Below are 13,834 nucleotides of genomic sequence, written 5' to 3'. Positions count from 1 at the left end.
GGAATGGTAGTGCCTCCAGGGCTGTGATGAAAGGACATGGTGCTGCAAGCAAGCAGGTGCCTGGCACACATGTGCTGAAACCAAATGTAGGCTTGGGCACATGCCTGTCCCTCTGCCTAAACTCTCCCATAGTGTCTGCAAATGGGGCTCCTTTAAAAAGATAATGAAATGTTTGTGCCCCAGGAAAGGCCTGAAGGAATAGTACAATGAGCAAGGACATACCAGATTAAGATATGAAATATCAAACCAGTGAAGGCATCTTCCAGCCCCTCTGGGGGTCAGCACCCCCAGCAGCTGCTTGTTACTCAGGCCAGAGCTCAGTGCCATCTCCCAGAAGCCCTCTACCAGCCTTCTGAGTTGCCCCTCCTGACCAGCCAGGCAGCTTGCAGCTTGCTTCACCTGTCCAAGTGCCTGGCTTTGCCAGCCTTTGTATTGTGTCCATTGTTGCTCTGAGCATAACAGATACAATGCATCACAGATGGAGTCTTTCCTGGTCCTGAGATAGTCACAGTGCATACATGGGGTCCTAGCACACAGCCGGCCCTAAGTAAACATTTGCCAAAGCTAAGGGCTTCAGAATGATGTTGTGCCTAAGCTGGTCACCACAAGGGGGCAATAGTGAGCTGCATCACCTAATGGTCTTCGCATGGATGAGAAAGGCAAGTGGGGGATCTGGAGGGCATGGGAGGGGCATCCTACGGCCCTGGATAAACCTCACCCACCCAGGGTTGCCAACTTTTAAATTCTTTACTGTGAAAACTTTCAAAGGCACTCCATAGTCCCAATTTTTCCTTTTGTCTCAGGCTTTTCTATAACTCAGCACTGTAACTGATTCCTAAAATTTCTATATTTTGTTCATCACGGACTTTTATGTTCATTGTGATTTTTGAAAATATTGCATTAAAGTATTTATCTTGGTTACAGAGGGTTTTCTTTTTCTTTCTTTCTTTTTTTTTTTTTTTGACGTCCCCTTTGTTCATGCCTCACCTGCTCTCACTAGCTCTGGCTCTAGTAGGACACAGGATTTAAAACATCAAGTGCTATTAAGGGACTCACAGTGAAGCACTTCCCCCTCTAATCATCCTCCACTCAGCTAGTTTGCTTCTCCTAACATCTGGAATCCACTGTTTATGGTTTCTTGTGATTTTCCAAGATTTCTTTCTGCAAAATCAAATTCTCTTTTTTAAAGAGAGGGAGAGAAACATCGATGTGCAAGTGATACATCAAATGGTTGCCTCCTGCACGCCCTCAACTAGGGACTGGGGACCTGGCCCTGCAACCCAAGCATGTGCTGTGACCAGGAATCGAACTGGCAACCCTTTGGTTCACAGGTCAGCACTGAATCCACTGAACCACACCAGCCAGGGCTCATATCATTCTTATCCCTTTCCCTTCTTTTTACACAAAAAGTAGTCCACTCTGAAATGTACCTTGTTTTTTTCACTGAACAATATGACCTGCAGTACTTCCTCATTCTTTCTCCCCTGCATGGAAAACTCCAGTATGTGCACATCTCAGCATTTATTTTACCAGCCCCTTTTTGATAAACACTTGGGTTTCTTCTAATCTTCACTTTTTCAAGTAATGCCACAAGGAATGCCCTTATGTGTACCATTTCCCACGATTATGGACTTCCCACATGTAGGAAAAATTCCCAGAAGTAGGGCTGCTTAGTGGGAAACAGAATTTCACTCAAAAGAGAAGAGGGACTGGTGTCAGTGATGTGAGCAGGGTTGGAAAGTGAACAAACTATGTTGAGTGTATTAGTTCTCTATGGCTGCTTAGCAGATTTCCACAAACTTAGCAGCTTCAACACAAATATATTATCTTCTAGTTCTATAGGTCAGAAGTCTCACCAAGCTAAAATGAAGACATTGGCCAGGCTCTGATCCTTCTGGAGGCTGCTCTGGGTAGGATTGCTTCCTTGCCTTTTCCAGCTTCTAGGGAAGGCCTTCATTCCTTGGCTCATGGCCCCTTCCTCCATCTTCAAAGATGGCAAATATGAGTGAAATCCTTGAATCACATCACTCCAACTTCTTTTTCTGCCTCCCTCTTCCATTTTTAAGCACCTTTGTGACTACATCTTCAGGCTCATCTCCCTATTTTAAGGTCAGCTGATTAGCATCCTTAATTCCATCTGAAATTTTAATCCTCCCTTGCTATGTAGCATAACATAGTCATGGGCTCTTTGGTGGTGGTGGCGGGGGGTGGTGGTGTCTGTTATTCTGCTCCAGGAAGATACCCAAGAACTAGCAGCAGTAGAGAACTGTTATTGAGTCCAGGACTAAGGAGTACGGGGCAGGAAATCCCTGCAGGTTGTGTGGCCACAGAGAGACACAGTCACTGCCTTGACTGTGGCTGGGTCAGGAGGTGGTAGGGGAATAGATACCACTTGTTTGTTTGTCTTCCACCTCTGGTCTCCTGCCAGGCTTCCCCACTGGTCCCTACTGGCAGAACCTGTCAGAAACCAGGATGAGGAAACTGGGTGATATTTTTATTTTTTAGATTTTATTTATTTATTTTTAGAGAGAGGGAAAGGAAGAAGAGAGGGACAGAAACATCAATCAGTTGCCTCTTGCACGTTCCCAGATGGGGACCTGACCTGCTACCCAGGCATGTTCCCAGGCTGGGAATTGAACCTGTGCTCTTTCAATTCACAGTCCCGAGCTCAACCCACTGAGCCACATCAGCCAGGGCTACAACTTATTTTGTTTTGTGGCCACAGGAGGGAGCCCTCAGGCCGCAGTTACTCACAGGCAACAAACATTTGCGGCTCCTGCAGGGTGCCTGGAATGGTGCTGGGTGCCTGGAATGGTGCTGGGTCCAAGAAAATTTAGACTCCATACCCAGTACCCCTTAGCTATCAACTTTTTTTGTCCCTAGCAATCACCATGTTCCAACATCCATAAATTCTACTTCTTAGTATTTATCTGGTTTGTGTCAGCTCCTCCAAGGCAAGGATTCCTATTTTGTTCATGGCTAAATCCCAGGACCTAGGGATTTAGACCTAGAACACAGCACACGGTAGGCACTGCATAATTCTGGTTTTAAAAGTGTGATAAAATGTACATACCATACAATTGACCATTTTTAGGTGTACGATCCAGTGGCATTAAATACAAGAAACTGTACCTGTTAAACGCTGACTCATCATTAATAAAATATCTGTAATTTGGTATCTGGCTTACTTTACTTAGCATAATATTTTCAAAGTTCACCCATAATGTGGTATGTGTCAGAATTTTATTTTTTAAAGCAGAATAATATTCCACTCTATGGATATGCCACATTTTGTTTTCCATTCATCCATCAATGGACATGATTGTTTCCACCTCTTGTTTATTGTGAATTATGCTGCTATGGACATGGTTGTGCAAGTATTTTTTTTTTTTTTTTGAGTCCTTGCTTTCTTTTGCACATATACCCAGAAACTGAAACTCTGTCCCCATTAAACACTAACTCCCCATTCTCCTCCCCCAGCCTCTGGCTCGCACCACTCTATATCTCTATGAATCTGACTCCTCTAGGGACGTCATGTAAGTGGGATCATATAGTATTTGTCCTTCTTTGTCTGACTTCTTGCACTTAATATTTTCAAGGTTCATCCATATGTGTCATACTTTAATTCCTTGTTATTTATTTATTTATTTATTTGATTTTAGAAAGGGGGGGAGGGAGGGAGAAAGGAAGGAAGAGAAATATCAATGTGTGAGGGATACATTGATCGGTTGTCTCTCACATGTCCCCAACCAGGGACCTGGCCTGCAACCCAGCCAGATGCCCTGACTGGGAATCAAACCAGTAATTTTTCGGTTCATAGGCCAGTGCTCAACCCATTGAGCCGCAACATCCAGGGCTCATTCCTTGTTATTACTGAATAATATTGCATTGTATATATACACCACATTTTGTTGGTTTATTCGTCTGTTGATGGACACCTGGGTTGTTTCCACCTTTTGCCAGGTGATGTTTTTATTTTTTCCTATGCTTTTTTGAATGCCTGAAATATTTCATAATAAAACAATTCTGCAAAATAAGTCTATACAGAGTGGAAAGGAAAGATTGGCAAGAAATGTCTTTAAATGAAAAAGATAATACCACTCAGTTCACACCACACTCTATTCTAAGCTCTTTACATGTTTGGGACTCTGATTACCTCTGAGTTTGGAACTCTGACTAGCCTCATTTTGCAGAAGAGTAAACTGAGGCACAGCAAGATTAAGGGACGATGCAGGATCACACAGTGTCTGAGTAAGGATTTGAACCCAGACCCTCTGGCTCCAGCCTTCATGTGTGTAACACCTGTTTCCTCCTGAGACCAGCACAGAATGTTCCATCTGTGGCTGCTTGTGGGAACTTTCTAAAGGTCGCGTGTTCGCATACATGCCCACGTGCCCACTGGGTGTGGAATTTTCTTGGAAGGATTCCCAATTGGCCTCATGGCTTGACTATTTCCTAAACCCGCCAATTCAAAAGGACATAAAGGGATTTTGTTTTTAATTCATCAGCTCCTGGCTTTTCCCTGGTCTAGTGGGAACTCTGGGGAAGCCAGTTCCTGCAGGTCTCTAGAGTCTGGGGAATACCCTGATTCTAATAGCTTCCTCCTGAAAGCCCACTGGGGAAGGGTGGCCACTTGTTCTAGTTTGCTCAGACTCTCCCAATTTTAACCCTAAAGTCTACTGCCTGGGAACTCTCTGCAGTCCTGGGTAAACCCAGACAATTGTTGAGGTGACCTGTAGATTCCTGCTGGGCCCAACTTCATCTGTGGTGTAGGGGGCAACACACAAGCCTTCCCAGCAGCCTCCGAGACTTCTGTTTTCTTCAGCTGTCAAGTAGGGGTGCTGGTCCCACTTTAAAAGAACCAAAGAGTTCTAAGCACCCAGGTCTGGGCCCAGCATCCAGGCTGGGACAAAATGAGCTTCTATTATAATTTATTATTATTACTGGGGTTATTACCATTATTGCTACTAGTCACCTCATCTGACATTTCCTGTCAGTCCCTTGTTATCACTGAATACTATTTAATTGTACATATACACCACATGGACACCTAGGTTGTTTCCACATTTTGCCTAGGTGATGTTTTTATTTATTCTTTTTGAATGTCTGAAATATGTCATAATAAAACAATTCTGAAAAATAGATCTATACAGAGTAGAAAAGAAAGATTCTCTCCTGAGGTGGTAGACACCAGGTCCCAGGCCCACCCTGCCTTCTGTGGTGCAGCCTCCAGGCCCAGCAAAGACTGCTCCACCTCCCCTGGGATCTGGCTGTTAAAGAATCTGGCGCTCTTGGCTTCCTGATGCTACACTCCCAGTGGCAGAAAGGAAGCTGAGGTCGGAAGCCATGGCCAGCCCTTCCTAGAGGACAGGACAGCAGCTCCAGCCAATACAGCTCCCTAGGCCATGTATTCCACCAGTTTTTGTTTAATTTTTTTTTATTGATTGTGGGGTGGGGAGAGAGAGAGGGGGAGAGATTTCCTTTTCCACCCATTTATACATTCATTGGTTCCCTCCTATATGTGCCTTGACCAGGCATCAAACGTACAACCCTGGCACATGGGGACAATGTTCCAACCAACTGAGCTACCCAGCCAGGGCCGGGCAATTAAGATTTGATCTATCAATTTGTACAGTTGGAATATGATAAGGCTGAGAAAAGGACTATTCTAGAGCCATTTGAGTCAACAATGTGTCATTGAGTACATAGAATCAAGTGGCAGAAGAACATGAAAAGTATGATATATTTTTATAATGTTGAAAAGCATGCACAACATAGCAATTTTGTATTTGAAGATCTAAGTAAATCAAGGGGGAAGAGTCATACAAAATCTGAGGAAGTGTATGCAGGTAGAGGGAGCAGCCAGTGCAAAGGCCCTGAGGCCACGCAGTACCTGGTATGTTGGAGAAATAGCAAGGAGGCCCTATGGCTGAAGCAGAGGGAGGGGGGGTGGGAGGAGGTGAGAGCACAGAGCGGATGGCCATGCACGTCCTGTGGATCACAGAAAGGAGTTGGACTTTTCCTCTGAGTGAGGTGGGAGAGAAGGAGGGTTCTGAGTAGAGGAGGGGCATGGCCTGACTCAGGTGCTCACAGGTGCCCTCTGCGCAATGAAGGGAGGACAGACTGTGAGGGCTGAGGGCAAGAGCCCTGAAGCAGGACAGAAGCAATTGCTTTGGTCCAGGCGTGGGATAATGTGGAACGGACAGGGAGGTGTGAGAAACAGGCCTATTTTTCTGATGAACCAGAAATGGGTGTGAGAAAAAATGGGGGAGTCAAGGAGGACCCCGAGATTTCTCTTCCTGAGCTAACCAATAATTCAGTTTTTCTCTTGAGTCCTTCCTAGGTGGGCTGAGCAGGCAAAACAAAGTGCAATCATTCATTTGTACTGGTTTCCATAGACAGAGGGCAAGGAGAGACCGAAGAAAGAGGTAGACCACTCCAGACTGGCAGGTGACAGGTTTAATAAGCAGAGGAACTTACCTACGAGGCTTATCTTGGATGGTGACCAGATGAGTAGATCTCCACCCCTGCCCACCAGAATCTTAAAAATCTACATAGAGGCCTTAACTGGTTCTAGTCCAGATTGTCTCAATGACACCTTACTCTCTCAAGGCTGTGTCCTTGGAACGGTTCCCACTGTGGGAACGGTAGGTAGAGCGTACATTACGGGACAGGGGAGGAGTGGGCAGCCTCCAATTGTCCACGTCCAACTCGAGAGTCAACCAGTGGTCACAACCTCTTGGCCACCTCCTCCAAAAACAATACATACTTTTAATTCCTATTCTTTATTATGAAACATAGGGACACTCTGGAGATGTCTATATATTTTTCCCCCAACTGCATATTATTCCTTTGTCAGGATGAATTCCCCAGCCCCCAGGTTCCTAGCAGTCACTGTGCTCCAGGTGCCAGGCTCAGTCTCTCTACTACTTCACACTGAATCTCCATACCTGCCTTGTGAGGAAGAACTTGTCTTCATATTTTCTCAGACTCAGAGAGGAGCAGCCATGTGCCCTTGGCTATAGCAGTTACAGCTCCCTCTCCAGAAGTAAACCTGGTGCTGCCTTTTAGCAGTGACCTGAAAAAGTAACTCAACTTCTGTTAAAGAAAAAAAAATTATTCTGATGCTTGTTAAAATGATAAGGAAGACTTTATTCAGGTCTATTGCAATAGGGGACTGTAATAGGGCTGAGAGATTGGGCTGAATTCTAAATACTGCAAAGACAGCTGGGAATTGCATGTGGGGGGTTGTCTATGGATGGAAAATGACTAAGAGGAGACATCAAGGGTAGAGGGACTCTTGCTAAACTGATCTAAGAGTATTCTTGCCAATGAGAGGCCAAGGACTTATGCATCAAAGATAGGGGATGAGGAACTTGATCAGGTGTCGTGGGGGGGGGGTGACTTAGGAGTCTTGGCTCAGACTGGCTTGGCAAAGACAGAACCTAGGCCAAGGTGAAGGGCTAGCGGAGAAGATGGCTCAGAGGACTAAATAAAGGCAGCTTTCTGTGCCTGTTTTTCTCTCTGAGAAACGGATATAAGGGCCACCGCTCAGAGGACTGCTGCCAGGATCAAATGAGATAATGGAGAGTAAAATGCCCTGTTTACAGCCTTTTCTTTAAAGGGCAGCGACTCGCTGTGTGAGGATTAGAATTCAGATCAGGTGGAACGTCCAAGCTGCTACTGCGACAGGAAGGGGGCCTCAGCGGACAGGGATGCAAGGGATGGGAGCCTCATGTAGACGAGGAGGGGGTCAGCCCGCGAGGTGTGGTTGGTCAGGCAGAAACAAGGCAAGATGGAACGGGGAGTCACATGGCAGGGCGTTGGAGGATTGAATGACGGGCGGCTGCAGCCTTGAGCGCCGAGATGAGGATATGGGGCTTTCACCAGGGTCAGGTCCGGAAGCCTGAATAGGGCCTACCGCCTGCATGGGCAGTTGCGAACACCGAGCACCGGGAAGACCACATTCTTCCGCCTGCCAGTGCGGACCGCTCGCTTCCGCGTCTTCTCCCACTTGAAGTCAGCCACTCGCCGACTCTACGGCACTTGGAAGCCGGCCCAACCAATCGCGGTTGAGCGACAAGTGAACCGGGGACCCTAGGAGTGTCTCCGTTGCAGCGGGAGGACCAAAAGTTATGTATGACTGGCAGGGCTGCAGCCAATGAGTATGCCCCTTTCAGGCGGCCAACGGAAGGTGGCATGTCGGCAGCGATGAGGCGGCGGCTGCCCTCCGTGGCAGGACTAGGTCCCAGGTTCGAGCCAGGGTCGCCCAGAAAGGGTGAGTGAGGAGGAGGGCACGGAAAGGGTGCCCCCAGAGGTCGTCAGGAAGGATGTGGCCGCTGGGAGGCGCGGGACTGGCCGCGCTTGGCAGGAAGTGGATAGAAGCCCCCGCTGCCTCGGGGACTGGTCGTGCCGGGTGGGTGCATATCACGGAACCTGCCCCTGCCAGCGGGGTTTGGAGGTTTGGATATGTGGGGTGCAGGCTTCCTGGGTGCAGACCTCACACTGACCCCGTCAAAGCTGGGTCTGGGCCCAATGGGAACGAGGATGGGCACCTCAAAAACCCCATCCCCACGATCTTATCTCAAAAGTTAATAGACAAAACAGTAGTAGCGAACTATTTATCAAGGGCCTGCTGCATGCAGGTGCTGTGCCAAGCCTGTTCTCGGCCTCATCTCACTGAATCTTTCCCACAATCCTTTGAGGGAGAGACCTTTACATGCCCATTTTCCGGATGTGGTAACAGGCCCAGGGAGAGGAGCTGATTTCTGAGGCATCAGACATTATACTATTACAACATTCTCCTCTTCCCATCACTGTCTGTTTGAAATCAGTAACATAAGGAGAATCGCTGACAGCCCCTCCCTGGAGATACTGGAGACCTCAGGAGTCCTGGGTCCTGGGCCTGGCCTCAGAAAAGTTCCAGAGCTGGCAGAGAGCTGAACCAAACCCCTCCTAGGCTCCGGGGAGTCAAAAGGGCCTGGGGTCGCTCATGGGTGTGGATGTGGGAGGCAGGAATCTTGGCTTGAAAGAGAAAAAACGATCACAGGAATGAAACGAATAATAACGACTTTCCTCTTGTTTTTGTCATATTTCTTATTTTTTTCAGGCCTATATCAAGGTCTGTGCTGAACATATGCCTATGAATATGCAGAGCTGTGTTGAAAGGTCACAACCATCTTTCACTGGAAACACTCTCAGCATCTCCATTATCCAGATGGGGAAACTGAGGCCCTGAGTGGCTAAGTGACTTGCCTGAGTTGACACAGGGAACACCCGGATTCACCCCACCCAGGTCTGTTTGGCCATACCCACCTGCCTGATTATTTTGGGAATAATGCATTGCATTCAGAGCAGATTTTTGTATTGGTGCCAGTTTGTCCAGTAAAGAGGTTGGACATTGTTCTTGTTCATGACAGGTCTGAAAGGTATGGATACATACTGCAACTCCATCACACAGATGTGGAAACTGAGGCTCAGGGAGGGGAATTGGGTGCCTGAGGTTGTACAGCAAGGGGAGTTCAAAATATTCCCCTCTGGCCTCAGTCTGAATGGGCAGCAGGTGGAGGTGCTAACAAGAGCCTCTAGGTGAAGGCCTGTGGACTAATGGGCTATTCCTTCGCAGCCAAGCCAGCTGTCAAGAGCATGCCTCTGGGCCATTGGGGGGCCACTGCCAGGGGCAGCAAGCCCGATGGGGATGAAGCTCAGCTCCTGACCACCAGAGGAGGCCTGAAGGTGCTCCTGCACTGGACTGGCCCTGACGACAAGGAACCCTGGGTCACTTTCAGCGAGGCCACACTGACTGCAGAAGAGGTCTGCATTCACATTGCACACAGAGTTGGTGAGTCCCATAGCAAGGGTAGAGGTGCTGGCAACAGCTGAACCCTCTTCATCCATGTGTTCATTCATTCAGCAGGCATGGAATGAGGCCTACTGTGTGCTAGCCCCAAATCACTGCTTGTAATGGGGAAATCAGCAAGAAATATAATAAGAAAATTGTGTAGGAAGACAGAGATAGGTGATGGTGAAAACTTTAAAACTTAAGGGGATAAGAGAAGGAGTCACAGGGATATTTGGGGGAAAATGAGTACAAGGCAGAGGGAATAACAAGTGCAAAGGTCCTGAGGTGGGAACTTGTCAGCAACAGCTAGAGCTGAGTGAGAGGAGACAGGAGTAGGTGAGGGAAAGGAGGTGACAGTACAGCTTGTGCAGGGCCTTGTAGGCCTCAGGAAGGACTTTGGATTTTACTCCAAGTAAGGGGGGACTGTTATCAAAGGACAGATGTGACTGGACTCAGGTGTTCCCAGGTTCTCTCTGGCTGCTGTATGGGAAACAGACTGGTGGTAAGGGTGGGAGCAGGGAAACCAAGGCAGAAGTGACCTCCAGGTGGGAGTTGACAGGGGAGGGGTCAGTCAGGGCCTGGTCTTACAGTGCCTTAAACTCCAAAGGGAGGAATTGAGAATTCAAACTTTTTCTTGGGAGCAGTAAGGAGCCAGGGAATGGCTGGAAGAGCCTGCAGTATATGTGCTCAAAAGTGTAATTTCTTCTGCCTTCCTCCAGGAAGTCCTCTCAAACTTCCTCTCCTGAATTGGAGGCATTCTGGTGGATTTCTACAACACCCTGTACTTTTCAATCAATGGCTGATTCTTTTTTCTTTTCTTTTTTTAATCCTCACCCATGGATATATTTTATTGATTTTAGAGAGAGAGAGGGAGGGAGGGGGATAGAGAGAAACATCGATTGGTTAGTTCCCATATGTGCCCCAACCAGGGACTGAACCCGCAACCTATATATGTGCCCTGACTGGGAATCGAACCCCTAGCCTTTTGGTGTACAGGATGACACTCCAACCAACTGACCCACCCGGCCAGGGCAAGAGCTGATTCCTTTTTTTTTTTTAAGTATATTTTATTGATTATGTTGTTACAGTAGTTCCAATTTTTTTCCCCTTTGCTCCCCTCTGCTCCATACCCACCCTCACTTCAGCAATCCCACCCCCCCTTAGTTCATGTCCATGGGTCATGCATACAAGCTCTTTGGCTTCACCCTTTCCTATATTATTCTCAACTTCCCCCTGTCTGTTCTGTACCAACCGATTATGCTTAATCCCTGAACCATATCCCGATTTCTCCCCCTCCCCCCTCCCAGCTGACAACCCTCCAAATGATCCCCATACCTATGATTCTGTTCCTATTCTGGTTTGCTTAGTTGGATTTTGTTTTTATTTTTTAGGTTCAGTTGTTGATAATTGTGAGTTTGTTGTCATTTTAGTGTTCATAGTTTTGATCTTTTTCTTAAGTAAGTCCCTTTGACATTTCATATAATAATGGCTTGGTGATGATGAGCTCCTTTAGCTTTTCCTTGTCTGGGAAGCACTTCATCTGCCCTTCCATTCCAAGTGATAGCTTTGCTGGATAGAGTAATCCTGGTTGCAGGTTGCCTTTCATCACATTGAATACTGCTTGCCACTCCCTTCCTGCCTGCAAAGTGTCCTCTGAGAAATCAGCTGATAGTCCTATAGGCACCCCCCTGTAGGCAACTCTCTGCCTCTCTCTTGCTGCCCCCAGGACTCTCTTTTTATCTTTCACCTTTGGCATCTCAATCATGATGCATCCTGGTGTGGTCCCCTCTGGGTCCAGTTCGCCCAGGACCCTCCATGCTTCCCGGACCTGTATGTCCATCTCCTTCGCAAAATTTGGGAAGTTTTCCTCATTTTTTTCAATTCTTGCTTCCTCATTCTGCACTGGTTGACTGTTTTCTTCTTCCTTATGTTCCAAATTATTTTTTTGTACCCCGGTTTCCTTCCCTTCACCATTGGTTTTGTGTGGATTTTCCTTTGTTTCACTTAGCATAGCCTTCACTTCTCTTATATGTTTGCTGTACTCAAGCATATCTGTCAAGCCTGAGAGCATCTTTATCACCAGTGTTTTGAATTCTGCATTTGTTAGGTTGTCTATCTCCCCATGCTTAGTTCTCCCACCGGAATCTTGATCGGTTCCCCCTTTTGGGCCATACTGCTCTGTCTCCTCATTCTGACAGGCTCCTGTGTTTGTTTGCCTCCTTGTCTCAGGTAGATCTGTCACTCCTCTTATGTTGTAAGGGGCTGAGCCTTAGGGATTCGTCAGTGCAGGGCGACCTGTTTCACCACGTTGTGGCGCTGTATGTGGGGGAGGGGTCTAAGAGGGAACAATGCCACCTGCCCAGCACTCGTCCCTTTTCCAGGCACCTCTCCCACTTCCGCACTGGACTGGCACCCCTCTAGCTGCTGCTCTGGCTGTCATTCCCAGAGTGGGTGGGTCTGCGGATGTTCTAAGACCATGGGGGCCCTTTAAACAAGCGGACTCTGCTGAGAGATTGGCAGTTTCTTCCTCTGCCCCAACCCCCACTGGTCTGCAGAGTCAGAAGCAATGAGGCTTGTTTTTCCCTGGTTCTGGGACCATGAGCTGCGATGTCTGGTGAGGAGCTGGGAATGCTCCCCAGGTGCCCCTCCTGACTTTTTAAAAAGTGTGACTGCACTTTCCACTGGCCTGCCACTGCTGCCACTGCTGCTGCCACCACACTGCGTCCACTGCTGCCGCCACCACACTGCGTCCTTTCTGCCCCGACTCTGCCCCTCCTACCTGTCTGGATGAGTATTTCTTTTTTATATCTTTGTTTGCTGGATGTCCATGTAGTTTGATTTTCTGGAAATTCTGGTTGTTTCTAGTTTCGAGGTAGTTGTATTCCTTCTTAGTTGTGGAGGGAGATGCAGCTTGTCTGTCTACACCTCCATCTTGGCCGGAAGTCCAAAAGCTGGTTCTTAAAAGAACTCAGACGGATGTGCTGGATTATGTGAAACATGTCTGTCAGAGGGAATAGCATGCGCAGGGGCCCGAGAGTCTGATCTGTTTGAGGAAGCAAAAGACTTTAAGAGTCACTAGAGTTCAGTTTGAAGAATTTTGAAAGGGAAGTAGAAATTAAAACCAGAGCATAACTGTAAGGGTCGAGGTCATGGTTCTTCTGTGAGGAGGGGTTGGGCTTTCTCATGAGGCAATAGGGAGCCATGGAAGGTTTAAGCCAGAGAATGAAACAATCAGATTGACTCTTTAGAAGATTGTCTCACAGGGAGACATTTTCCATCTGAGGGAGGCAGTACACTTGGATGTAGTGACTTAAAGCAATTTGGTATCATCTAACATGTTTGAAATGTATATTCTCTGAGGCCACACAGCTCCATTCCTAGATATTCACTGTATAGACACTCAGCTCACGTGTTCCAGGAGATGCATATGACAATGTTCAGAGCTGCCTCATTTATCTTAAAGTCCCTCTGCAGGAGAATGTACAAATATATAACTGTGGTTGAACACCGGAATACTACATAGCCACGAAAAGGGAATTTAACCAACATCGCATATATCATCCTGTGGCATGAAAAAGCAAATTGCAGAAGAATATCTATAGTATAATATCACATTTTGAGTATATAATATTCAAGACTAGATCATAGAGGATATGAAAATGATAAACTCAGGAGTATGGTTACCTCTTTGTGGGAGGAGAAAGGAAGTGGATGTAGGCGGGAGCTTCAATTGTACTTTCCAAATTTTCTTTCTTTATCTGGTTCCTGGTACTTAGAAGATCATAAATTATTCTGAAAAGACTATTTTAGATAAAATTTTTAAGTGATGTGTATTTTTAAAGTGCCCTGGGTGACCAGTATGGGGAATGACAGCGAGTCTGGAGGTTGGACTAGGCCTCGGCTTTGGATTTGAAGAAGGTGGGTGGATCTTAGAGAGATGTAGGATAGAGAAAGAGCAGGACTTGTACCAATCAGAAGTGGAGAGGGTGGGAG

The 13,834-nt window shown here is 47.0% G+C and overlaps 1 protein-coding gene across 1 annotated transcript in view; it reads left to right on the top strand.

The window, feature by feature from the left end:
- Positions 1-9,606: 9,606 nt before the first annotated feature.
- The window catches only part of TYK2 (tyrosine kinase 2), a 19,075-nt gene continuing 14,847 nt past the window's right edge, over positions 9,607-13,834 (top strand). The window contains exon 1 of the mRNA XM_090289550.1: positions 9,607-9,841. Coding sequence (XP_090145676.1) covers positions 9,607-9,841 — 235 coding nt within the window. The remainder of the gene's footprint in view (positions 9,842-13,834) is intronic.

This window comes from Furipterus horrens, unplaced genomic scaffold (genome assembly GCF_987537825.1).
Source record: "Furipterus horrens unplaced genomic scaffold, mFurHor1.1.pri manual_scaffold_10, whole genome shotgun sequence".
Lineage (NCBI taxonomy): Eukaryota > Metazoa > Chordata > Mammalia > Chiroptera > Furipteridae > Furipterus > Furipterus horrens.
The sequence above is the reverse complement of the archived record's forward strand: the minus strand, read 5'-3'. Positions and strand labels throughout refer to the sequence as shown.